The 27899-nt window shown below is 28.1% G+C and overlaps 9 protein-coding genes across 9 annotated transcripts; 7 read left to right on the plus strand and 2 right to left on the minus strand.

The window, feature by feature from the left end:
* Positions 1-7630: 7630 nt before the first annotated feature.
* On the plus strand, positions 7631-8176 carry VNE69_09099 (inosine triphosphate pyrophosphatase; the record flags this gene model as incomplete). The annotated part of the gene is made up of 1 exon (XM_065474617.1): positions 7631-8176. One exon carries the CDS (start codon positions 7631-7633, stop codon positions 8174-8176), a length of 546 nt encoding a protein of 181 aa, XP_065330689.1.
* Positions 8177-8727: 551 nt separating this feature from the next.
* On the minus strand, positions 8728-10872 carry VNE69_09100 (acetly-coenzyme A synthetase; the record flags this gene model as incomplete). Its single annotated transcript, XM_065474618.1, has 1 exon — positions 8728-10872. The coding sequence occupies one exon, from the start codon at positions 10870-10872 to the stop codon at positions 8728-8730; it is 2145 nt and encodes a 714-aa protein (XP_065330690.1).
* Positions 10873-11383: 511 nt separating this feature from the next.
* Positions 11384-11695, plus strand: VNE69_09101 (deoxyuridine 5'-triphosphate nucleotidohydrolase; the record flags this gene model as incomplete). The annotated part of the gene is made up of 1 exon (XM_065474619.1): positions 11384-11695. The coding sequence occupies one exon, from the start codon at positions 11384-11386 to the stop codon at positions 11693-11695; it is 312 nt and encodes a 103-aa protein (XP_065330691.1).
* A 355-nt stretch (positions 11696-12050) lies between these two features.
* On the plus strand, positions 12051-12323 carry VNE69_09102 (DNA-directed RNA polymerases I and III subunit; the record flags this gene model as incomplete). Its single annotated transcript, XM_065474620.1, has 1 exon — positions 12051-12323. The coding sequence occupies one exon, from the start codon at positions 12051-12053 to the stop codon at positions 12321-12323; it is 273 nt and encodes a 90-aa protein (XP_065330692.1).
* Positions 12324-12654: 331 nt separating this feature from the next.
* VNE69_09103 (glycerol-3-phosphate dehydrogenase [NAD(+)]) lies at positions 12655-13875 on the plus strand (the record flags this gene model as incomplete). Its single annotated transcript, XM_065474621.1, has 1 exon — positions 12655-13875. The coding sequence occupies one exon, from the start codon at positions 12655-12657 to the stop codon at positions 13873-13875; it is 1221 nt and encodes a 406-aa protein (XP_065330693.1).
* A 353-nt stretch (positions 13876-14228) lies between these two features.
* VNE69_09104 (phosphomannomutase) lies at positions 14229-14987 on the plus strand (the record flags this gene model as incomplete). Its single annotated transcript, XM_065474622.1, has 1 exon — positions 14229-14987. One exon carries the CDS (start codon positions 14229-14231, stop codon positions 14985-14987), a length of 759 nt encoding a protein of 252 aa, XP_065330694.1.
* A 394-nt stretch (positions 14988-15381) lies between these two features.
* VNE69_09105 (thymidylate kinase) lies at positions 15382-15978 on the plus strand (the record flags this gene model as incomplete). The annotated part of the gene is made up of 1 exon (XM_065474623.1): positions 15382-15978. The coding sequence occupies one exon, from the start codon at positions 15382-15384 to the stop codon at positions 15976-15978; it is 597 nt and encodes a 198-aa protein (XP_065330695.1).
* Positions 15979-23045: 7067 nt separating this feature from the next.
* VNE69_09106 (ricin B lectin (PTP6f)) lies at positions 23046-23471 on the plus strand (the record flags this gene model as incomplete). Its single annotated transcript, XM_065474624.1, has 1 exon — positions 23046-23471. The coding sequence occupies one exon, from the start codon at positions 23046-23048 to the stop codon at positions 23469-23471; it is 426 nt and encodes a 141-aa protein (XP_065330696.1).
* Positions 23472-24390: 919 nt separating this feature from the next.
* Positions 24391-25128, minus strand: VNE69_09107 (ricin B lectin (RBL4f); the record flags this gene model as incomplete). Its single annotated transcript, XM_065474625.1, has 1 exon — positions 24391-25128. One exon carries the CDS (start codon positions 25126-25128, stop codon positions 24391-24393), a length of 738 nt encoding a protein of 245 aa, XP_065330697.1.
* Between the last annotated feature and the right edge of the window lie 2771 nt (positions 25129-27899).

Below are 27899 nucleotides of genomic sequence, written 5' to 3' on the forward strand. Positions count from 1 at the left end.
TTTTTATTTATCTAATTGATAAGATCAAATTTCTATTTAATTGTTATTCAAAATAAATTGTTTATTTTATTAGATAATTACTAAAACCGTTATTTAAGTTAGAAATAAAATCAAATATCTATTTCATTGTTAGTCGAAATAAATCGTTTATTAACTATAATTACTGTTACCTTTTGTTTAGTTAGAAATAAAATCAAATATCTATTTCATTGTTATTCAAAATAAATTGTTTATTAACTTAGAAAATTACTAAAACCTTTTATTTAGCTAATTAATAAGATCATATATCTATTTGATCATTCTGTTTACCGATAAAATATAATTGTATTATACATAAAAGGTTGTGTTTTCTATTCAAACATATAATCAATTTTAAATACCACTTATCTGATCAAATATATTTTTTTATATATTTGTATAAACCGAAAGGTTAATTCTAATGTACATGATCATTACAAAGAAATATTAGTTGCCACAAATGATGTTTTTATACTGTAAACGATATTTTCTAATAATGCTGCAAAATAGGTTCATATTCGTAGAAAAATTACATACCATATAGTATATCAAAAGTAAAATTGTTATGAATCACTACTTTATTCTTATGATAAACACTAATTTATAACCTAAAGAAGACCAATTTATCAAAGAAATACGACCAATTTAAATGTCTAAAATTTATTAAAGTTCTAAATGAAATTTGAACATTTTGTCTACTAAAAATACTAAGGAAACATTTAATAATATCTATATATAAAATACTGTAAAATTAGATAATTGCAAACATTTCTGTTTGAATATTATGCATATTTTTTTACGTTTGATGGTTTTTTTTTTCTAGTACTATATTTTTGAAGTAAAATAAACATCATTATAAATGCACCAAGATCATAAATTTATAGTGCTTATGAATATTTCCATTTTTTTAGTTTTTTAAATATATATTTTGTTGATACTTAAATTTACAATAAACATGATTTATTTCTAATTTCAAAATTATAAAGAATTTTAAAATTTTTTTGTTGTATTTATACAAAAATTGCGCTTAAAAGTTATTATTAATCTTTTTAGTATTTTTTTATCTTAAAAATTTCAAGTTTTACTTTTGATTTTAGTATCCTGAAAAGTCGAAAGAGAGTTTTATGTAGGAATATTTTTGATAGATTAATCATTCTATATTTGCCAAAAACAGGTTATGTCATTTCAAACAGCAGATATTACGAACGAAGCTGTCAAAACATAACAAAATAATTATCATTTGAATATTAAACATATTATTTTATGATATTAAGAGTAGTATAAATGTCGTCAAATAATATCATCATATATATAATATTTATATAAATTCTAATAATCTGTTATAAGCCAAAATACGATAATTATTCTAAAATAAATACTGCCTCATGTACTTAGTTTATACATCATGTTTCTTATGCTCCAATCAGAAAGAAACTGCTTTAAGGTCAAAATCTTGGCGCATTTTTTGATCAATTATATTTTTTATAGCGCTTTATTACATTGCCTAATTATATGATAGTTAAGCTGCGATCAAAGTATAAAAATGTCTTTTTTTAAGTGCTTAAAGATATTTATAAAAATTTTTTATTTGATGTCATACCCCTTACAACTGTCTACATAATTTAATATAGAAATATTTTTTTACACAGTAAATTATAACGCAAAAAAACGTAGACCTGAAGATAGCTGGCATCTTCATATTATTCCATAAGCTCTTGTCTTCACACGACCAAAGATACATTTCGCCGAAATTTAAAATAGGCACAGTAAAAATGTCTTTTTAGGTTGCAGAAAATGAGGATTATAGCATTTATTTATAGTCGAGAGCATATTTTTTTGTCTTCGTGTAATATTACGGGAATGACAATTGGGAATTGCCATATTGTATTTTAAGTTGATGTACTGGTTAATTTACAAAATGCACGCTGTAAAATACACCCCTAGATATTTATGTCATCTTCATCGCATGTATTGTAAATATTTAATTGAGATTTGCATTCATTTTAAAAAAAATGAGCTTACTATTATGGTTTCCCTTTTTCAATATAAACATCGTTTTTTATATTTTGATCATACAGATTTTGCCTCCCTTTTTATTATATACGAATATTAGAAACAAGCCTTCTTTTTAATTTATTCTCATCCTGCGTATATTTCGGCCATTTGTTGGCATCAACTTTTCACTTGTACTCATGAGATCAAGAATGATTTAAGCTCGTAAATTTTTCTAAATCTCTAACTCGCTTCACAGCACAATTCTTGTTTCATATTTCCCCAGATTAGATTATATTCCATCCATAACTTTAATATTTCTTGATGATAGGTGATATTCTAGTTCTTTAGAATGTTTATACATTTAGAGATCAGTAGGTAAGAATTAACTGTATCTTAGTCGATGATTTACCACCAAAACATTCTTAAGTTTCTTGTAAAGAAGAGATGTTAGATACATAATTGTTTTTTACAATTTAAGTAAGAGTTTACTTGATTATAAGTGCAGATATGATGACTTGTTTCTTTTTTTAGTCTTAATAATAAGAGATTTAGATTTATCAGGCGAAACTGGCCTTATTTTTGATATAAAGAACCCCTTTCTCCGTATAAATTTACCTTGAGGTTCAAACTTGTAATATAAATCTTTTCCAGTGAAGTATGGCCGTCTTTTTTTATTATCATTAAGAGTTTTATGTCAGTAAGGGCCTATTGGTTTGCTGATTGTGCTATCTACTACAGAATTGTGCTTTTTCTTATTTAGAAATATGCCCTCCTAAACTGATTGAAATGAGGCTAACCCGAGATATCAAGCAGTACAATAAAATATCTCATGAAAATTGTGACACAATATCTTCATATTTATGTATCTTAGTATAAAGAGATCTATAAGAAATCTGTCTATTTTGTGTCTTAGTCGAGGATGCTTGGTAAGTTGGTTAGTCTTGAGATATTTCGGCCCCTTAGCAAGATCTACTTGTATTGAATAAAGCTTACTCTCTAGTGTAACTTATTATCTTAGCACTATATCCCCAGAGAGCAGATATCTTTCTCTAATTTTATACTTGGTAGAACATTGTTCTCGCTACTATTGGTCTTGTTTTAATATATACTAGTTTCTATATTAGAGATAGCCCGACAGGGGAATGTTAGCATCTCAATGGACATAACTTTATCTGGGCAAATTATCTTAGTCCCGTGGCTTTCCTTAGATTTAATTTAAGACAGGAGTAATCTGTTTGGACAATGTATTCTACTCAATTTGATTTAATCTTATCTTCTCAGAAATACATCAAACTGCTGTATGGCATACCAGCGGATTCGCAGTGCTAAAAGACGCCGTTACTTGTAGAAATATTTCATAAGTCAACTATTTGCTCATGTGTCATTTATTTATCTCAAGAAGTTTTTTATAAATTATCTTGTTTACAATATTGTATTAAGTCATATCATGGCTCTAGAAGATACTCGCTTTATAGAACTCTTTACAGATGATCTCCTTCCATCGTGTATTTGTCGATTTTAGGCAGAATTGAGTCTGTATTCTCTGTCATAGCATTCCACTTTATTCAAAAAAAAAAGAACTTCTTGATTTGGTGCAAGGGATGATCTTCTTCCTCTTAAGTTTTAGAGTTCTTTAAAAACAAATTTACAATATAAATTCGAGATTTTACAATAGAAATTCGAGATATTTACAATATAAATTTGAGATATCTATTATGTTTGAATTAAAAGAGTAATTAAATTTATATTTCACAATGTAGTCGATTAAAAGTTGGACATCTAAGGCAATCTTATCTTTATCATTGAGTTGGATGAGACTTTTCGCATGGCTTCCGCTTAATTGTCTGTAGATAATTCGTCATCACATTAAAGTCTCAACTTATCTACACGTCCTCCATTTCGATGTGTTCTCCTGAAATAAAACAATTTTATCTTAGTTTCTCCTCTACATTCAATTTAGACTTTACAATTGAACGCTTGTTTGTGCAACTCGAATAAGACTATGAAGTGCCAAGAGACAGTCATATTGCCGTAGGAGTGCGGGGAAACTTCGCGGCGCTGTAAAAACCAAACTCAATTTATATCTCGCATGTTATTTCTTAACATTAGCCAAGCAACATGATCTATATAACCATCTGTAGTGAATTAACTATAGGAACTAGTTGTCATCCAGTTTAAAATCAAATGCCCAATATTTTTCGTGGGGGTTTCTTTATCAGTAATTTGCTAGAATCAAGGCGCAAAGATCTTTTGGCGATTGAAGCCTTTATAATGACAAATTCATCACATGTTGACTTTCTGTGTCTTCTATATAATTGAGAAATTATTGGTACTATCATAGCCAATGTTACAATATCAAATTGGTTTAGATTTATATGTGCGTGTACTTGCTTTGAGATATTACGCTATTTTATTAATATACAAGTTTATTTAGCTTATGGTGCTGCGCAGTTACAAAGATATTTTTTAGGGTGGATTTATAGACAAATCGTTTAAATTTCAGAGCTCATTATATAAAACAAATCTCGTTCATCTAGTCTTGTTATATTTCAGACAGGATTTGAAGTCATAAGTTAAGATTATTTATTGCTAATCATTGTCTTAACTGATTTTATCAATATCATGAAATAGACCATAGTTTGAAATAAACCACAGAATTTTATTTAACGAATTTAGCTGGAGGCTTATCTGGATCAAGAATAAATTTTTAGATTTCCTAACGCCAAGGACGAGCAGAGGTGGATTTTTATACTTTAAAGCGTTTAAAAATATTGAACTGACTCTAGATATTGTGAAGTCGAAGTTAGAGAATTTAGCGATCATAGATCGACTTATGCTAAGAAATTTTTGATAAAGGAAATCATTTATTTTTTTCTTAAGTTTATAGCTGATTTTGATTATCTAGTTTCAACTAGATATATATTGCAAATACAATACATATTCCTATAAAACAGCATTTTGTAAGGTATAAGTGCACATGATTTTATTCTTGCAAGAAAATATAGCAACTCCTCTCTTTGCAATATCATTGACATCTATAGCATAGAAATATACAGTAAAATTGCGTCTTATTGGAAGACCAATATGATCTTTTTTACGAATTATAAGTATGATTGCGCATATATACCTGTTCATATTCATTTGCGACCATGTCATGTATTTAGCGATTTATTTGTTCGGGCGTTTTTTGACGTAATAGACTTTAAGACCAGTTAAGACATTAACTGGTCTTTATGTATCATAAGAAAAGTAAAAGTGGGGAAAATCAACGACGAAAATTAGGATATAACATAATCTGATACTAGTACTCCTTCCCGCGAATCTCAATTTGTGCATATGAATGGGCTTAGCGCCCGTCTCTATCGTAAAAACTATCAACTACTAAGAAGGGAGGTAGTAGATTCCTTAGATTGAAAGTCTACCTACACAAGGCTGGTCATTGCCATAAAATTTAAAAAATCTTTAAACATATGTAGAAAACTTTGACATTGCTTTCGCCTTGATACTTTACTAGTAGTATTTTCGGCCAATGTAATAATATTCATTAAATCTTGTACTGTTGAATTCAAAATTATTTCACCAAATGCACTGTTTCCCAATCAATAGTCTATAATTTTAAAACCTTTAAATTGATTACAATTAATATTATCAAAATTTCGGGCTTTTTCATATCGACGCAGATGTATAAAATGGCGGCGAATAACTAACATGGATGTATTCTATGTCATATTGATAAGTTATTTTATAGTCAACCCGATTTGAATATTTAATAAGTCAAATTGAGTGTTATAATTTATATATAAACTAGTTCTATTGCATACTAAATTATTTAAGTTGTGAATTAAATCATTTAAAAAACATTACTAAATTCTTTTCGTCTATGGTTGATATTCTTGTTTTTTTTACGTAGTAAAATTAATATCTTTGGAATTGACGAGAGTATAAGACAGATATCTAATTATACTGTTTTTTTTTCATATTTTTTTAAGTTTTGATAATGACCTATTTTTTAGTAAATAGATATATGACAAAAGTTAATATTTTTTTATTTATATAAAAAATCTGATACTCTATATTCGCAATTTACATATGCATTCATACTATTCTATATTACATTTCCTACGATATGCTATGATAAATATTTTAATAATAATACAATAAACATTGGTTCAATATAAATTGATTTTTAAATTAATAAAGAATGTTTATATTAGTAGATATTATAAATTATTTCTGTGCTACTATAATTATATTAGATTCTTTATGTTTAGTAATTTAGGCTAAATACTTTGTTTAGCTCTATAAAAAAAGTTTATCTATCTACTATTATGATTAAACACCTGAATATAATTTTTTATGTACTTGTATAATTTATTTTTTTTTCATGATGTTTAATTTCGCAACATTAAATACTAAAAATTTCGCAATCTGACATTCGATTTAATTGTCAACAATTAAACATCGACATTCAAAAATCAAGTTACTAAAGAAGAAATAGCTCATTTTAAAATTCAGAAGAGCTTGTCAAATGTATCCCGATAAATCGACAATGATCGACGATACAAGCATTTGATGAGTTGAGTTCCCTTGCCGTATGGGATTTTTTTTTAATATTTTTGTTTGTGTCAAAAAATTTTTAAACACACTTCTTGGATTTACCCATTATGATAAAAAAATTTACGATCTGTTTTTCCGAACTGTAAAAGAGAATTTACTAAGAGTAGGATATTAAGTGAAACTTGAGTCTCCCGTTGATAGTATTTTTTCTAGATAGATCTGATATAGCTTATGGTGCATTGAAATCGAACGATAAGTCATATAGAAATAGTAATTAAAAAGATACGAGAATAAAATAAATCACAAAATATGGATAAATGAAAATTTTATATTAGATTAAATATTGTTATTTTTCCTCCATATAGATTTTTTATATAAATTTCTAATTCGCATATTATCATAGTAGCTATACGGCGAAATACCGATTATGTTGAATGATAAGTTTGACAACCAATAGTAAGAAATTACACCTTGTTCTCATTATATGTATAATATATGTGATTAGATCATTCACTTAACTCAAAGTAATAAAGACTTACAATCTCTCTTCAATTTTCACTTTATCCGTATTTTATACATCTCGTAAATTATGTTATAAACATTCTCTAGTTTTTATTATATTCTCAAACAATCATCATCTTTTTGTTGGTGTTATTACACAACCTATAAAAATAATCTTGGTTTTGATTTTATTATCAAGTCAGAGTATCTAAAGATCACAATATCATGATATTTAACATGTATGAGATACTTATTTATAAAAATAAGCTAGTGCGACAAATTTATTTTAAATAAATATGGACCACTTATTTATACACGTAATCTTGTGCAACAAGATATAAAAGTAGTTATATCTTCCTTTTTTGACTTTATAATATCATACAAATACATTTTACACGTGTTACTATGACATATAAAAAACAAATTTTTATTTTTTTTTTAATAATAATCAAACATGTCTAAAAATATAATAAAGTATCAAATAACAAGTATTTTCATTCAGTAATATTTTTTTTTAATATAATATTATTTTTTTATAACTCGTTATCTTTATTACCCCATGCTGATATATTTTGTCACTTCAAGTTTCTTAAAATTCAAAGAAGTAGTCGACAATTACAACTTAAACTTCTCTCAATTAAACATTCCTCTTACAGAAATCCAAGGTACTCAAGACCAAATAGCTCTCCATAAACTTAAAACTGCTTGTCAAATATATCCCGATAAATGGATAATGGTCGACGATACAAGTATAGAAATAATAGCTTTAAACGGGTTCCCTGGTCCGTATGGTAAAGATTTTTTAAGTATTGGTATTGATTGTATAGAAAATTTAGTATCAAAAATAGGTAGAGATACAAAATTAAGTTGTGTTATAGGATTAGGTAATGAAAAGTTAAAAATTTTTAAATTGTTTAATGGAAATTTAAAAGGGAAAATTGTTAAAAGAGAAAAAAATGAATATTGTGAGTTTGATGGGTTTTTTGTACCTGATGGGTTTGATATTCCGTATAGTGATTTATCAAATGATGTGAAGAGATTGATTAGTCATAGAGGAATGGCTATGAGGAAAATGGAGATGTATATTAAAGAGAAAGAATTTTAATTTATCAATTCAATAAAATATGTCTTTGATTAAATGTGTAATATTCATAGATAAGAAAAGTAAATTTCTCGTGTACGAAGACTATAAATAAATGTAGAGTATTTTATAAGTCTGACTGTTCTTATATTTATAAGAAAATGTTCTGAGTTTTTATACTCAGTTTACTATTTCTTTTGTAATTATAGTACATATTTTTAAAACATTACTGTAAAATGTCAGAAGATTAATGATCTCAAGTATAAACTCTAGACCACCCGATCTTCTATGGATTTCTCTTTCTGGAATCCACACCATAAATATTTATGATATTACTTAAGAAAGATGGGGGTAAAAAAAAGGGAAATATTTATACTATAAAATTTTTATAATATTTGTAATATTTATAATATATTTGTATCTATAATATTTATGCTATAATTATTTACAGATGTATTGTACAAAATTATAAATCTTGACATATCAAATAAAATTATAAATCTTGACATGTCAAATATTTACTTACAGCAAATATTATAAATATTTTTTTAAAATTCATGTTTATTTTTTTTTCCTCATATTTTAGTAAATCCCTTCTTTATTTCTTGTACTACTTCACTATTAACACAAGTACTTAAATCTTCACTCACTTTCCCCAATATTATATCTCTCAATACTCTTCTCATTATCTTCCCAGTAGCAGTCTTCGGTAAACTTCTACATATATAAATATTCTTAGGATGTACTAATCTCCCTATTTTATTCCTTAGAGTATTCCTTACAGATTTAGTGACTATTTCTTCTTCTACTTCTCTTTTTAGTACTATGAAGATATTTATAGCCTGCCCTGTGATCTCGTCATCTACAGAGACGACAGCAGATTCGGCGACATGTTTGTCGCCGCATACAGCGCTTTCTAATTCTGCAGTACTTAGACGATGCCCTGATACATTTATGACGTCATCTGCTCTACCTCTGATCCAAATGAGACCATCTGAATCTTTATAACCTTCATCACCTGTGAAATAACAGTCTTTATAACAGAAGTATGAGTTTAAGTATCTTTTTCTATCATTTAAGACACCTCTTGAGATACCAGGCCAAGATTTCTTAATTACCACATGACCCAATTCAAATGGATCTGTTTCCACTAAATCAACATGATCTATTTCAATTGTATTAGATCTACTAGTAGTAGTATCATAATTATTAATATTTGCAGTATCTACCAAACTATTACTAACATTATCTTGAACACCAACATAGATATGTCTATCTATGTTGGTGTTATTGGGCTTTATTATTGATACTTCTATCCCATAAAATGGTAAAGATGCACACTCTGGTTGCCCTATCACTGTATTAGGCAAGGGTGCTATCATTATCCCTCCTGTCTCAGTCTGCCAATATGTATCAACAATATGTAAATTATTAAATGCCTCTGTAAACCATTTATAAGCTTCTTTATTTATTGGCTCCCCTACTGATCCCAGTAGTCTTAAACTTGATAAATCATATTTCTTCTCCATTTTATTAGTACTAAAGTACTTCTGTAATGTCCTTACTACTGTAGGGGCAGTATAAAGTTGAGTAATTTTTAATTTATCTACTAGTAGAAAGAGACGGTAATAATCAGGGTATACTGGTGTACCACCAAATAAGACAGTAGTAATACCATTTAGTAGTGGACCATAGAATGAGTAAGTGTGTCCTGTAATCCAGCCTATATCTGCAGTACATGCGAAGATGTCATTTTCTTTTAAGTTGAAACATTCTCTAGTAGTTAAGGCTGCGTAGACTAGAAATCCGCCTGTTGTGTGGATCATCCCTTTTGGTTTACCAGTGGATCCACTTGTGTACAAGTAGAAGAGAATGTCTTCTGAGTCGACACTCACAGGATCTACAAATTTAGAAGGTAAGTTCTTTACATCTGACCAATAGATGACATTTACACCAATATCCACTAAATTTACAATATTATCTTTAGTATTTTCAAAATCGAATATAAGAATGTCTTTTACTTTACTATCAAAATTAGTATATACTGTATTATCTACTTTATTATCTATTGTATTATCAATATTAGTAGATACTGTATAATCTAATGTATTATTATCAATTTTAGTAGATACTGTATAATCTAATGTATTATTATCAATTTTAGTATTGTTTATGAGACTTTCTTGTACTACTCTTTGGAAATTTATCTCGGTTTTTCCTCGCTTAATGACGTCACATGTTATTACATATTTACTCTTAGAATCTTCTATCCTCACTCTCAAACTTCTACTACTAAACCCTCCAAACACTACATTGTGTACAATCCCAAGTCGAGTACAAGCCAGTGCACTGAACACTGCCTCAGGACACATAGGCATATAAATAGTGACACAGTCTCCTTTATTTAATTTATCTTTTAGTACACTAGATATCTTACATATAATATCTAGTGACTGTTTATAAGTATACTCTGTGATCTGGTTATCATTATCAGTGTAGATTATGGCTACTTTATTGGGATATTTAGAGACATGTCTGTCTATACAATTGTAACAAGCATTAAGTTTCCCATTAGTGAACCATTTAGAATTAGAGAAGTCATTATTGAAGACTTCAGAGAAATCTTTAGACCAGGAGATGAGTTTAGCCTTTTCTGACCAGTACTGTGAATTATGACTTATAGATTTCTTATATTCTTTTTCATAAATATATGTATTCATGGATGTATTATCATTTATGGATGTATTCATGGATTTATCTGTATTCATTATTAAGGGGAAATATTAATTTATTTATATTTACACTAACCAATCATATAATAATAAATAATAAATAAAAATATTATAGATATATTTTAGATATTATAGTATGTCTTTTGATAAATTAATTTCCCTGAATTTTTAATTGACAAATGAAATTTGATCAAAAAGAGAAGTTTGATGTCTCTCTAGATCTTAGACATGATTTGTCTAAGAGAAATGATTTGTCTAGATCTAGAGAGACATGATTTGTCTAGTTAGATCATGATTTGGTTACCAGAAGGAGAGTTAGTCAAATTCAAGATGAACTATGTTCAATTAATTATTTCATTATTCATGCTATTTTTAAAAATGAAAAATATTTAAATAAAAATGCATAAATGCATAAATAAAATATATCTTAATATTATAAAATATATAATATATAATATATCTTTTATACTATAATGATAAGTTTCTTACCCTTAGTTTTATGTTCAAAATTGAGTATCTTCCTGGCGCCTCTAAGATTCAGAATATTAATGGTATTTATAAATGTTTTGCTTATGAAGATGGGTTTATAGACCCAAATAAGGGCGGCCTGATCAGCGTGGGCTTCAAGATGCAAGTCACTAAGGAGTATTTTATTTATGTGTTCAGTACTAAATATCATGGCCTAGGGGGAGTGGGGGACTCAGACTACAGGGGAATATTCAATATAATAGTATTTAATAATACAGAAGAAGTAATAAAGTATAAGAAAGGGGAGTATGTAGGGAATATATCAATTATAAGAATAAACTAAATAATTAAATATTAATAATGTATTTAATGTATTTGATAATATTGTATTATTATATAATGTATTATGTAAGTATATTATAATAAATCTAATAAATCTTATAAATCTAATAAATCTTATTTAATTATTAGATTTATTTGTTTATCTTTGTTATCCCATGACGAGTACTCAAACTCAGACACTCAAGTCTCTCGCTCTAGTAAAAAGAAAGAGTGTCTCCTTCTCTCAAGACACAGTGGACAATGAGCACATGAATAAGAAGAAGAGTAAGATATGCTGCATATTCCACATGAAGAATGAGAAGAAAGATAAGAATAAATATGAGAGATATTAAAATTTACCCTTCATTTTCCAGATTATGCCCATAGAAATTTCTTATGATAAATCTACAGAGAACACTGTAAAGATCAAAATCCACAATGAGACACACACCCTAGGGAGCTCCCTCTCAGAGAAACTTACTAAAGATCCAAGATGCCTCTTTAGTGCTTACAGTGTCCTCCACCCTAAAGACGACTTCATGTATCTCAGAGTGGGATGTGACAAGACAATATCAGTGAAGGATTGTATAGTGGAGAATTTAGTAGAACTTGAGAATATGACACAAGACATAATCAACCAAATAAAATAAGCCTTATAGTATCATGCCTTATAGTATCATATATATAAAAGATATAAAATTTATTATAATTGAACATTATTGTAATTTCCTTATTATAATTTAAAGTTAATCTTATTATATTTACAGTTGACCTTATTATAATTTAAAGTTAATCTTATTTTATTGACATACAAACAAACTATACATAAAATAAATAAACTTAAAATAAATATAAAATATATTTAAAATAAATATAAAATATATTTAAATAAATATTAGTAAACTTAAAATAAATATAAATGTATAATTTTAGAATATCATAATAAATTTATATTTTAAGAAAACCCTCATTATAGACTTGATGAATATAGGAATCATTGGTACAGGTAACTGGGGCACTACAGTAGCACACATGATCTCAAAAAATGTACTAAAAAACAAGGACAAATTTAATAAAGATATTATCATCTGGGGTATACAGGAAGAATATAATAATCAGACCATGTCTGATTTAATAAACAAAGAACATGAGAATAAGAAATATCTCCCTAATATAAAATTAGGGGATAATATCAAGTATACAGACAAAGAGGAATCATTTAAGGATATTGATATTATTATAGTGGCACTGCCTCATCAATTTATAAACACCCTGTATAAATTCATACCACATTTGAAAGAAGACATAATAGTACTGTCAGTAATCAAAGGAGTACTAGAAGGGAATGTGTATCCTCAAGAAGCGGAATATGTTCAAGATGGAAGAAATGTGTATAAAGAAGATAATGTGCATAAAGAAGGAAGTGTATATAAAGATAAGAATGTGTATAAAGATGATGGAAAATATGCTCGAGATGGACAATGCTCTCAGCAAGAAGATAATGTGTATAAAAGTACATACAAAGAAGGAGGAAATTATGGTTCATTTAGTCTTGTAAGTGAACATATTAATAAAATATTCAAGTGTACTACTAATACACTCATGGGGGCAAATATAGCCAGAGATGTAGCACGAGGAATAAATGGTGACATTTTATATAAAAGTGAAGGGACACTGGGATACTCTAAAGAATCAGACAAAGAAATATTATACTCATTACTAACTAGTGAAGCATACAAGATATCTTGTACTAAAGATTTAATAGGAGTAGAACTTTGTGGATCTCTAAAAAACATAATAGCTTTAGGATACGGAGTCACAGAAGGATTAGGGTGTTCAAAGAACACATCAATCTTCTATTTAAGAAGAGGATTCTTAGAAATGAAGAAGTTTCTAGAGACATTTTACCCTAGTACATCTTCATTGACTCTTTTTGAATCATGTGGGATAGCAGACTTAATAGTGTCTATTACTAGTGGGAGGAATTATAAATATGGGAAGGCTAAAGCAGAGGAAAATATTAGTGAAGGGGAATTTGAAGAAAGAATAGGGAATCAGAAGATACAAGGAGTGGGGACAGTGAATTGTGTGTATAATTATGTATTGATAGAGAAGAAATTAGAAGAATTTCCTATATTTGTGGGGATATGGAAGATATTCTGTGATAATGGGCCATGTGAACAAATACTGCAAACATTTTAAAAATAAAAGAAAATGTAATAATTTCATACATGTATCTCATTATTTATGCATGCATATTTAAATTTATTTATGCATAAATAAATTTATATTCTTATATATGCAACTAGAATATATTATGCAAATTTCTATTTTAAATTTATATTACTTATTGCATAAATTCATTACAAAATAATTTATTATGCAACTATAATTTATTATGCAACTATAATTTATTATGCAATATAGTTATAATAATACTTTATTAGTTATAATAATACTTCACTGGTTTATAAATTCATGGAATATTTGATTTGTTTATTTACAAACAAATCAAAAATAAAAAATATAAAAAGAAAATATTTCCTTTTTTTATCATGTCTGAATACACCAAAGATAACACCATCTTCTTATTCGACGTAGACGGAACTCTTACTCCTTCAAGATGTCCTGCTACTCAGGACATCTTGAACCTCTTAAAAAATCTAAGAAAAAAAGTCAAAATTGGTTTCGTAGGTGGATCAAATATTGAAAAACAAATTGAACAAGTAGGAGATAATTGTCTATCTCTTTTTGATTATGCATTCCCAGAAAATGGTCTAAGTTTTTATAAAAATGGTAAACTTGTTGAACAAGAAAGAATTATTGATTTTATGAAAGAAGATCTTTACAAGAAATTTGTAAATTTCTGTCTTTCTTATCTTAGTAAAATTGATATACCAATAAAAAGAGGTACATTTATTGAATATAGAGATTCTATGATTAATATTTCACCAATAGGTAGAAATTGTTCATCAGAAGAAAGATTAGATTTTTATAATTTTGATAAGAAAGAGAAAATAAGAGAGAAAATGGTAGAAGCATTGAGAAATGAATTTGATAAAGATGATATGGATTTTGTAATAGGAGGACAAATAAGTATAGATTGTTTTCCTAAAGGATGGGATAAGAGATATTGTTTGAAGCATATTAAAAATGAAGGAATAAGAAATGTGATCTTTTTTGGGGATATGACACAACCAGGGGGAAATGATTATGAGATATTTAGACATCCAGAAGTGAAAGGAATAAGAGTCAGTGGGCCTGAGGACACAATAAAGAAAGTAGATGAAGAACTAAGAAAAATAAACTTATGAGTTCTTTATAAATATAATGTCATGTCATATTATGTAATGTTTTAATATGTAATGTATTGTGTTTTATTATAATGTCTTGTGTTTTATTATTATATTTATTTTATGCATAATCTAACATTGCATAAATGTATTATGCATCATTAGATAAATTTGACGTCTTTAAATAATTTGTTGTCTTTAAATAATTTGTCATTTTTTGCATAATTTGTCGTTTTTGGCATAATTTTAAGTTTGTTTAAATAAACTTAATATGTAACATACATTTGTTAATTAATTGGTTATATTAGTTATTATATTAATTCTTTATTAAGTTATATTTTTTCCCGCTTTTTCTTCATTTTAATTCCCTCCACAACATATAAAAATATATATAAGAAAATATACCCCCTTGATTATGTTCATAGTATTCGAAGGACTAGATAAAAGTGGTAAAAGTACTTCTTGTAACGCAGTCTACTCAAAACTTAAAAATCTTAATTTACCAACTGTCAAAATGCATTTTCCTGATAGAAATACTGTCATAGGCGACATACTTAACAAATATTTAACTGGTAAACTCGACTTGACCCCTGAAGCCACACAATTACTTTTTACTGCTGATAGATACGAAAAAAGAGATTTTATAGAGAAAACTGCATCTTCTCATATCTTATTATGTGATAGATACTCGTGGAGTGGCATATGCTTCTCATACGCTAAAGGATTAGATCTTGACTGGTGTGTAGAGACAGAGAGACTTCTTCCTAAACCGGATATAACATTTTACTTAGAAGCGGATGTAGAAATATTAATGAAGAGACATAATTGGGGGGATGAAATATTAGAGACAAGGGATTTCCAATATAAAGCGGCAGACGGGTATGGACAGATGAAAGATTTTGTGGATAATGTAGTGGTAATAGATGCTGAGAAAAGTGTGGAAGAAATAAGTGAGATTGTAGTGCAAGAAATATTAAAACTGAAAAGTAGAAGAGAACAAATTGAAAATTAAATATAACTGAAAACTAATATTGTGATATATTAATTATATATATTTGTAAAATATTGATTTATATTATAAACAATATTAATTATAATATTGCTGTTTATTTTAAGATATCTCAAGGGTAATAAAAATACAAATTTATAAATATTCAACATCCCTCCTCTTTTATAAGCTAATATACAAGTACTTTGAGTTGAGACGCATGTCTTTTAAGCCTTCTTCCTTTCGATAATACTATATACGAATTATTTTCTAATCGTTCTATAATCTGTCCTCTATCTTTAAACTTGGGTTGTCCTTTAGCTACAGCAAATTCGTTCTTTATTATCACCTGATCGTTTTCATTAAACACTTCTTCGACTTCTTTATTCTCGTTTGCTTTGTTAAAGATAATAATTTCTTCGTATTGTTTTTTCTTTTATTTTTGTCTCGTTTTCTTTTTTACAAGCTTCGTTTGGTGACATTCCTAGTTTCGAGTGGCAGATATTATTGTAAGCCTCTAACATTTTTTTTAGTTTTGATTTTAGATTTAGATTTCCCTCTTGTTTGTAAATCCCTTCCTGCACAGTTCTATTAAATCTTTCTACACGCCCATTTGATTGATGGTGAAAGGGCGTTGTGTAATGTACTTTTACTTTATTCTCTATAGCCCAGTTCTTTACTTTGCTACTTTGGTTTTCTTTTGATGAATCCATTATCAACTCTTTAATTAATATTTGTTTGTTAATTTCGTTTATAAAATCTACAATTTTCTGACTATCTCTAGTGGTAATAACTTTTCCAAACCCCTTTCTACTAAAGTAATCAATTCCTGTTATTATATATTGTTTATTTATTGGTCCTATAATGTCTATAGCTACCTTTTCTCCTGTATAAAACGATTTAACGAACAAAAAGGCTTTTCCTCTTTTTGGATTATACATTTTACATCTTATACACTTTTTCAACTCTTCTTCAACTAATTTCTCCATAATATCCCACGTATATTCCCTTTTAAGCTCTTTGGCTACTATTTTTGCTCCACGATGAACTAATTTTTTATGTTTATCTTTAATAAGTTTCCTTTTTGTGTCATCATTTAAATCTTGAATTTCATTAACAACTTATGCATCATTTTGGTATACGCGAGATTTATAGTCTACATGGGCCATTTATACTCCCTTTCTGTATTTTACTGTGAAATTATATTGACTAAGTCTATCCAGCCATCTCTGTATTCGTTGAGAGCCTATTTCTCCTTTATTCAGAACTTCTAAGGCTTTATGGTCTGTTATTACTTCAAATTCATTCCCGTACAAGAAATATTTAAAATTCTCCATTCCCCATAATACTGCTAAGCATTCCTTTTCACTGATACTATAGTTTACTCATCAGGTAAAAGTCTTCTTGAAGCATATGATTTTGGATAAATCGTTTCACCTTGTCTCTGTGAGAGAATTGCGCCAACACCTGAATTACACTCATCTGTTTCTAGTATAAATGGTTTTGTATAGTCTGGTTGATATAATGCTATATTTGATTTTATAATAGTTTTAAGCTCATTAAAAGCTTTATCTTCCAGTTCTCCCCAACAAAAATTTTTATCTTTTTTGAGTAAATCATACAAGCATCCTGCAACACTTGAGCACATGGGAATAAATTTTCTATAAAAATTTATAAAGCCAAGAAATTCTTGTAAAGATTTTATATTTTGGGGCGGTTTAATTTCATCAATACCTTGGTTAGCTTCTATTTTTGGTTTTATTTTATTATATTCTATTATGTGTCCTAAAAATTCTACTGATGTCTTTTTGTAGATAGTTTTATCTTCATTTAATCGCAAATCATTATTTTTTAGTCGTTCTGTTATAAAAACAAAAATTTTTATCATGAATTTCTTCAGTGTTCCAAAAACCAAAATATCGTCAACATAAATGAAACATCTTTTACCAATATCCTCTTGTAAAACATCATCCATAAACCGTTGAAATATGGCCGGCGAATTTTTAAAGCCCATTGGCATTACATTCCATTCGTACAAATGATGTTTATGTCTAAAAGCTGTCTTGTGCCTGTCTTCTTCTGCTAATTCTATTTGAAAAAATCCATCTTTTAAATCTAACTTTGAAAAATATTTTTGATCTTTTAGATTATGTAAAATTCTTTCTATACTTGGAAGCGAATATTTATCCAAATCTACTAACTTATTAAGTGCAATCAAATTTGTTGTTACTCGAACCGATCCATCTGGTTTCATAACTGGTCTAAGATTGTTTAACCACGTAGATATTGATTTTTGAATATATTTTTTCATTAACAACTTTTCTATCTCGGCGTCTATGGCTACTTCTAATTTCTGTGGCAATCCATACACTCTTTCTACGACTTTTTCTCCAGGTTTTGTTTTAATTTGACATACTCTGTTTTTTGGCTTTGCAAATATTTTGATTAACTCCTGTTTTCCTAATAAAATTTTAAATTTATCAACCTTTGGTAAAATAAAGAGTTCGGTTTTATATATTTTGTTCATATAATTAAATTCAAGCTCTACTATATCTCGTACTTTAAATTCTTCATCTAAACACGTAAAAAAGCTCAATTGCTTTATCCTCCTCGACACCTGTAATTTCAATTCTCTAACTGCACAATAAGAAATAAAATTGAAACTAGAACCAGAATCAAAAACCACAGGCACTTTTTTACAATTAACATAGACGTAATTGTTTTTATTTTCATAAAATGGAGTGCTTTCTTCTAATCTCTCTTCATTATTAGATACTACCTCATGTACTTGTTTATTTGAACCAGTATCTCTATTTCTATTCCGAAAATAGCAACTTGTAGAAACGTGTCCTGGCTTTTTACAAATGAAGCAGGTTAAAGTTTTTCTCGGAGTTTCTTTTATGCTTAAATTTTTGAAGGAGAATGATAAATCGGCCTCCTTCTCCATTTCTTCAATGGTTTCATAAAATTCATCGTCAGTGTCATATTTACTGGATAAAAATATTTTTATAAGTTTATATCTGGGTTTAATGCCGTTTTTTAGAATTTTCCTTCTATCCTTTTCTTCAATTTTTAAATCTTCGCATAATTTTATCGTTTCCTTTATAAATACAGAAACTGATTCATTATCCCTTTGTTTCTTAGAGCAAAGGTCTACAATAGAAATTTTTGTACTAAATTTCTCTAATGCTTTGTTTTTCCAATCTTCATAATTATAACTTGCTTTTATTTTATTAGCAAATTCTTCTAATGCCAGTTTAAGATATTTTCATCAAATCTACTTATAAATTCATCCATTTTATCTTCGTCCTTTTTTATATTCCATTTACTAAGAGCCTCTGCTCTTTTTATTTCATGTATTATGTTGTTTTTAGTTATTTTTTCGTTCATATTCTCCACCATGTTTATTTTAAGATATCTTAGCGGTAATAAAAATACAAATTTATAAATATTCAACAATTGCGATAGACATTAATAATATATTATAATTATAATATAAATCAATATTTTAAGTATATTAGTGTATTAATATTTAAATTATTATATCGATAAATCAATATTTAAATTACATATTAATGTGGAACATGGAGATAAGTCGGATTTGCCATGTAAATTATGAAATTAATATTTCTTACTGTTTAATTGAATAACGAATATAATTAAAAAACTAGTCATTTGAATATTACGGGATAATATGAAAGTAGTGAAAAAAAGTCACTCATAAAAAAACAAGGGAACATTCAGATAGAAGCTAAGAACTAGAAAAAAAATTAATATTAATACAAATATAGAATTAAAGATTAACTTGATATTTAATCTTTATAAACTTAAAAAATTTTATAATGAAACAAGCGAATGCTTTTCCGTTTTGAAAATGAGAATTGTAAGTTTGTTTAAAATATGTCTCTCATACTTAAATTTTGTTAAGTTTCCCCTTTTGTAAAAAAGAATTTGACAAGGAATGGTATGATTTTTAAATACACTTTTTACTAACTAACATCAAAAGAATAAAATAAGCTTATAAAATTTAATACTCTCAATGAGATAATTTTAATAACTTCTTAAACTCAACTTTTAACACTTTACAATATATTTTTATTGGTTAAATATTTTTGCAATTTTTCTAGAAGGGTTGAATAAGTTCTAAAAAACGATTCTGACTATATTTTAAAACCGAGTTTTACAAACAAAGAATCAAAATGTATTAACACATAGTATACACACTTACAATAATCATATCGAAACATTAGATCTAAATTTGATATATTTAATACACAATAAAGGGGTAAAAAGAAGTTTAGATTTCACAAAATCATAAAAAAAGAGGCAAAAAAGTTAATAAAATTTTTTTAGATGTATGAATGATATAAAACGAGTGAAGATATTACAATGGTTTAAATCGTTATATTCCCATGTTTGAATTTTTCATGTCCCTTAATGGTTAGAAAAACCTACAACTACTGAATTAGAATGTAGTTTTGGAGTTAGCAAAAGATAAAAAACGATCAATAGCCGAAATATCGAGAATGGTTGATTTACATTGTAAACCCGTTTCATCTAACAAAGGAAGACAGCACAATCAATCCATTGACCCTCTTCCGCAGTTGAGTGTAAGCGAAATACTTTCTGTCCTGTATAGACGGACTTTGCTGTATTTGTAATAGCTTTTTAAATGGTTTTTAATATTATTTATTTTATTAATAGTTTCTCTATATCTCTTATACTCCATATATTCCATACCCTTTAAAGACAAACTTTTTTTTTATAAAACTTTCAAAATAAGAATCGTTTAGCAATTTTACTAAAGGTTATATGATATACCAAATATCATAAAATATATTTTTAAAATCTTTCCCTACAAATTCGTTCAGTTTTCCCCCCAACATTTATTTAAATATTTTATCCGGAGAAGGGTACGAAATGATGCAAAGGAAGAATAACTACCAAAATAAAAATCTTCTAAAAACTTTCCACAGTGGTGGATACCACAGGTTAATGCTTTTACATTTATAAACCTATTGTCAAAGTATTCTTTTGTTTGTTCGTTGACGCATTGACACATCATGGAGGAGATCTTTGACAGTTGATATTCATGACATCTGTTGATGTGAGGTAGTCCATAATATCACACTTTTAAACACAGAGCGTGTTATAAAAAACATAGTTGATTGTGCAAATTATATGACTTTAAAAGAAATTTCCGACGAGTTAAATACATGACAGGAGCAAATTCGACCATATCTTCAATATCGAAAAAACTTAAAAAAACTGGGTATAACAGGAAAAAGACCTTTATTAATTCCTGTTGAACATAATTCTTTGGACAAGTTTAATAAAAGGAGTGTCTATGCATCTGAAATTAATAGGTCCTTTTTTGAAACCCTAGTTTTCCTTGATAAAACTGGGTTCAACGCTCATACGACTTGTAGTTACCGATACTCAGAGAAAAACACCAAAGCCTATAAGAATGTTCCAGCAAATCGAGGCCAAAACATCAGCTGCATGTGCGTAATTACAATAATTGGATTATTGGCATTTGAGTTTAAACGTGGAGCGTATAACTCTGAGAGTTTTATGAACTGTGTGGAAAACGAATTGTCTATGTTCTTTAGGAATAATTCTGGTAAAGTTCTTAAATGGATAATGCAAGTTTTCATCATTCGCGGGAAGTTTTACAAAAATTAAACAGTCAAGGCATAAAAAATAAATTTCTGCTTCCTTATTCTCCACAAATAAGCCCCATCGACGAATTCTTTTCGATGCTCAAAGGCAAATTTTTCATCTTTATATAATGCAGAAAGTCAAATTGAAACAAGTCTTGATAATGTTTTGAGTTTAAATTATAGCAGTAGTGTCCTGGATTTTATAGAAATATGATGGAGTGGCTAGAAAAGGCAAGATCAAGAGAAGACTTTATTTCAACAACCTTTTTATTTATTTTTGCTTTTCAAATTTTTATGGCACTATAGAAATTCAAACATGGCATTATAACGATTCAAACATGGGAATATAGAAATTCAAACATGGCATTATAACGATTCAAACATGGGAATATAGAAATTCAAACATGGCACTATAACGATTCAAACATGGGAATAAAGAAATTTGAACATGGCACTATAACGATAAAACCCCTGTAATCTCAAACAAAATATTACTTATGGAACAATAATCGACAAAAAAATAAAAGATACAGAAAGAAAAGAGAAATTATTTCAAAAAATATAGCAAGTTCAGTTTCTGATTTTCACTATTTGAAATTATATTTGTAATAGTCTCCACTGTTATAAAAATTGTAAAAAAATTTCAGATGTATTATGTCATCTTTGTGTGATTACAACTATAAAATTTTTACATAGTAACTAATGTCTTGACCAGATAATATTCAAAAGACTAAGAATAGAACTTTCAAAATAAAAATATGGACTATTTCAACGAATCTTTTATTTTTTTGACATGACAGTATTATTTTAATTATAGTAGTTTTTTCTAATGACTTTCACAAAATTGTAAGTGTTGGAATAAAAAAAGATTTTTTTATCAAAAATATAAAACTTCGGATGTCAAATACATCAAAACTATACTACGATATATACGACACACGTTACACTATCAGGGTGAGATTTTATTTTAACTAATTACACTTTAAATATACTTTTTCATAACCAATAAAAAATTTCACTTGTTTTTTTTGTTTCGCTTATGATCCCTTGTATTAATTTGTCCTATTTTAGATTTAGTATATAAAAGACAATGGTGCCTTTTCATTTATATTTTGTAAAAGTATATCAATGATCCTATAAAACTTGGTATCTGTGAATAAAATTCTTAAAATTTTTCTATTTCTTGTATTTTTATACGTAAAAAGTCTATTTATAAGCAAATAATTTTTAAAATAAGGCATTAATTTTTCATTGGTTTTTATTAAAGCAAAGATAGTTATGATTGGTTTTGTGCCACTTTGATACAATTAAGTCTACAAATAAAATTATTAAACGTTAATCCAATTTAAAAAATGTCATCAATGATTTGATACATAAAATTATATTGTTTCATCACATAGTTAAATTCAAAAAATTTCTTAGTTTTTTATGATTTTCATATTTTTTTGTCTATCTCTACAAGAATACATAAAACACTATTCAGACGATAAATTTATTAAAGGCTCGATGACAGACGGTATAGCTCATTCTGTTGATAAATCTAAAGTAACCGAGGATGATAATTTTTCCGTTGAAAGACAATATAAAACCTATCAAAAATCTTTCTATACAAAACCAAATAGAAAGTATTTAACTATGGGAGATGAATCAAAACTGAAATATAAGGATTCTAAGCCAAAACACGAATCACAACTATATAGGTCTTCATTACTTAAAGCTGGGCTATTTGTTTTAAAAAATAGAGATAAATGTGTTGAATATGATAGGGGTAGTGATACGTATAATTCAAAAAAATGTAGTTCATCAGATAATCAAAAATTTCATTTGTTAGATAAACCAGACGAAGCTGTATAAATAATGTGGATAAAAGTCAAACAGATTTAATATATAATGAATAAATAAAAATTTGTTTGTAATTAAAATGTAATATATCTTACTTTATTGTAAAATGACTTATAAATTATCTTAATGATAATTAAAAAAAATTGTAGTAAAAAATATTTTGTAAATTTACTAAAAAGTTAAAAATGTCCGAGAAAAAAATTTAATGAAGATAACACAAGTAGTAAATATAGATCTTTTAATCAAAAATATTTTAAAGATCTGTTTTTTAGTGAAATATATAACGTCTTTGCTTAAATAATAACAGTATCTTTGGTATATAGAAAGATATTCAGATTCTAATTTTTTATCAATAAATACAATATTAGATCATCTATAAGCAACTATAAAACAGCCATTTTATCTTTAATCATCGAACACACGGAAATACAAAAAAAACATATCATTTTTGATGTTTAAAAGCATTCTTGATTTTTAATTGGCGATTCAGAATTTAAAAAATTTTTGTTCTCATTGTATGTCTGAGGACCACCCAGAGAACTTTAAAACATATTAATCAACAAAGTTATTGTGTTAAAAAGACCTTAATGCTTATTCTGTAAACTGCTCAAAAATTAAATCTTGAGGATTTTGCACAAAATATTGATTAGATATAATTTGTAACTATAATTAGGGGTGATTTGTGTAACCTGAAATGGCCATGTAATTTTAATGAAAGGATTTAACTTAAATCAACATGAAAAATAAGCTTTAATGCGTTTAGTGCTCAAATATATAATTTTTTTTAATCATGTCACATATGTCATAATGATTGAAATTAATGAAATATGAATTTTTAAAAAACTATTTTATTGTTTTAAATATTCAAAAACAGAAGGATTCTTAATTTTTTTTCTTGACTACTTCTGTCTTTGTATTAATAATAAAATAATTAACATATGGCTCTCTTATGGTGACAAAGTGGTAGATTTAGTATTACCCATCGACATGGCATTTCTTTAAATGTACAACCTTCATTGTAAATAGTACCTATATCATTACTAGTACCTTTCCCGTTATAAATATCTTTCCAGTTGATGATATCTTTTCCATTGCCTTTCCCGTTATTGATATCTTTTCCATTGTTTTTTTCGTTATTGACATCTTTTTTGTCATTAATTTTTATTCCAATTTCGCGGGATTTGACTTCTTCCTTTTTAGTATCGTAATCTTTTTTAGGTTCAAACGTCAACCTAAAACCAGTACCAGCCTCCTCACATAACCCCATCTTAAATATATTTTTTTCAGCATCATAATTTAAGCATTTTTCTTTGTTCATAATTGAATAACTACTACCCGAATAGTGAATTACATCAAATATCTGTTTTTCATCGCCATTTTTTTTGGATAAAATTAATTTGTTGTCTTTTATGGTAAATACCTTGTCATATTGTAATACATTGATAAAATTTTGACCATCATCGTTTTGAATTATTTCTGCTCTTATTTTATCCTCTGTTTTATCACATCCAATAACATTTGTACCATCTTTACTACATATAACCACATTTGAATTTTCGTTTCTAAATATTATTTCGTAAGGTTGACATAAAATAAAATTTAATTGTAAAATTATAATGTACATATTATAATTTTTATAGAGAGTAGATGAGGCTAAATTGAATTTCATGTTTATTTTAAAATTTCTTTTTTTTATAGTTTTCTATGAAACAATGGTTTGTGATAATCATGTTGGATTGGACAAACTATGCTGAAACAGTTTGGTATATGAGTAAGATAAATGATTGGTTTCTAATGAACCAACACCATTTTGCAAGTGAAGACTCATATAAAGTTTAACATGTGTTTTTGTCGAAAATACCTATTTTTTGACGTTAAAGTATAAGCATTGAGCTCTACCTTTGAAACTTATTCAAAAGAAGTCTAATCGACTTTTAGTCTATCCGACGTAAATTCTTTTAGTCAGCCCTGTATCATCAATCTTTAACTATATTTTGATAATCCTATGCCTCGGACTATTTCTTTTTTTGCAAGACTTCAGGTATTTATCCTGATTTCAAATGAATAATTTTCTGTCTAACTGTAGGCCTACCTGCATGTACGATTCAAGAATATAACCAGAATAAGGCCATGTCTCACATTCAGGCGTGGTTTTGATTGTTTTAAATATGACAGGTTGGCATCCAGTCGTGCATCTACCACTTTGTTTATCCACTTGGGCTCCCGAAGTTGAGTTTCTAAATTTGGGAAGATCAAATTCGTCCTTTTTAAGCATTCTCCTGATGTTGTGTTAGCTGTGAAGTTCTGTGTTTTGACTTTGTTTAATTCTAATCCAACTTCGGAGGTATTCTTAGGAGTATTGTGTTTATCTACAATGAGCGATTTGATGCACATAATTATGTTGTTGTCAGTTTTATTTGTTTATCACTTGTTTCTATCTATTTTGTGTAGTGTAGATTGGCAGGAAGATAAATTTGCTCCCGGAACTCGAGGAAAATCATCCAGACAAGTCTACTCCCCAGATTTCCTCAAGCATAGTGTCAACAATTGTTTTTTTATTTAAACTAACAGACCTTCTGTCTCTGGACACTTTTACACTATAAAACAAAATCGTTCATTTTTAATGCATTCCTTCGCATTTGTATCTTTTGGCTATTAGGTATTTCATGGCTTTAGAGGTGGCATGTCGGAGAGAAAAATAATAGTGCCCTATAATCTCTTTCTATTATCTATCGGAATCGTGTTTTTTTACTCATATCAAATTATCGTAGTTCCTTACGCTTACAGAGCATTTACAATGCTTGATCATTTCTATATATTTTGATAATATTTTAACATCATCTTATGCAAAGAGGAGAGGACGAAAATAAAATAAAGAGCTTTATTAACACAAACAATGTAGCTTGTGCAGGTCGATTAATCACCTTGGCTAGCATTCAGAATTATTCGGTATATCGCAAGATGCCACCAATCTTCTGATTGCTGGTGGGAAATATGTTACTTCACATAAAAAATTACGCATGTTAGAAGGAGAAGTAGATGTATAGGAGCTTGTTGAAGTAGTACGTGGGTAGTATTAGTAGATTTCTGTGGATTGATTATCCCCGTAGAGTATATTAAATAGGTTGAGAATGGTTCTCGGCCACCAGATAGCGGCATGGCACAAATATTAGATCAGTCCCATGTATAAGAAGAAATTAAAGAACTGTGAACTTCTAAGATCACAAATAAGACAGGCTGAGTAAGTAGTCTGTGAGCATCCGAGGCACTAGGAGTTTCGGATGTATTTGTAGCACGCTGTGGATTATAGGAAATTGGCGGCAGTTGCCGGTTCTGTGTTTTTTCCTCAGATGTTGTTGGCATACATTAGAATGCGTTTTTTACACTTGGTCTTTTGTTTTGGTGATTGATTTGATACGGATGAACTTAAATAGTCATATTGTCCAGGAGACGATAGCGTGAGGAGATATTGGCACAAGGCTGACAATAGTAGTGGCTACTTGTACTGGAGGGTGGAGTAAAGTTTGTATGCAGAGCTTGCTTTGGCTAGAAACGGTAAGCGAGAGTAAGACTCACTGGTACCCCCGATTGTCCTACTGCGCATATTGTGGTTGACTAATTTCCGGTTGTCACATAGACGATTATTTCCAAGTGATGGACGTTTTTTGTCACGATTTCCTGCTGCGGAAAAGTTAAATAGTCTTTATCTCCATTTGTCTATGTTACAGTTTCGGCGCTTTTTTCTTAAGAAGTTCCCGGCATTTTATGATTTTATCTAGAACTAAGATTACATATGGAGGCATTTGTTACTATATAAATGCTAATTTCAAACAATTTGCTTATTTTGTGTTCATAAGTTGATTTGTTTTGTTAACTGTCACACGACATCCTTCCAGACCCATTAGAGATAACAGAGGAGTTATAAATACTAATCCCGCAGTCGAAACTGTCAAATGACTGAGATGCAATTTGTTACAATGATATATCGTAAACAAACAATAAACAGAATACAAAGTATTTAGAAAACCTAAAACGCTAAAGATATGCATACGTCTATAACTTCATAAATATTCCGCCTTTTTGAAAGATTAAAGGGCGGGGAACTCAAACTATAAAAGAAATTATTTTTAACCCTGGACCGAGTTATGAGAGAACAACAAACCAATAATTAGTTTAATAAAAGCTCATTTTTAGACACATAGAGCAGCCAGTGAGGCAGCCCGTGTCACATTAACTATTGATATATATGCTCCGCCTGCCGACCCGACTCCTGTGTTATCTTTGTTCTTCTCAACGATATTATGGATATTTAACAGCCAGGAGTCGTTTATGATTGACTTATCTACGCCGATGTATATCAAATACCACATAGGTTTAATTTAAGTAACATAGTCTTGAAATAAAAAATGTCATGTTGCAGAATTTTATAATAAACAAAAA

The sequence above is a fragment of the Vairimorpha necatrix genome, chromosome 9, assembly GCF_036630325.1.
Source record: "Vairimorpha necatrix chromosome 9, complete sequence".
Lineage (NCBI taxonomy): Eukaryota > Fungi > Microsporidia > Nosematidae > Vairimorpha > Vairimorpha necatrix.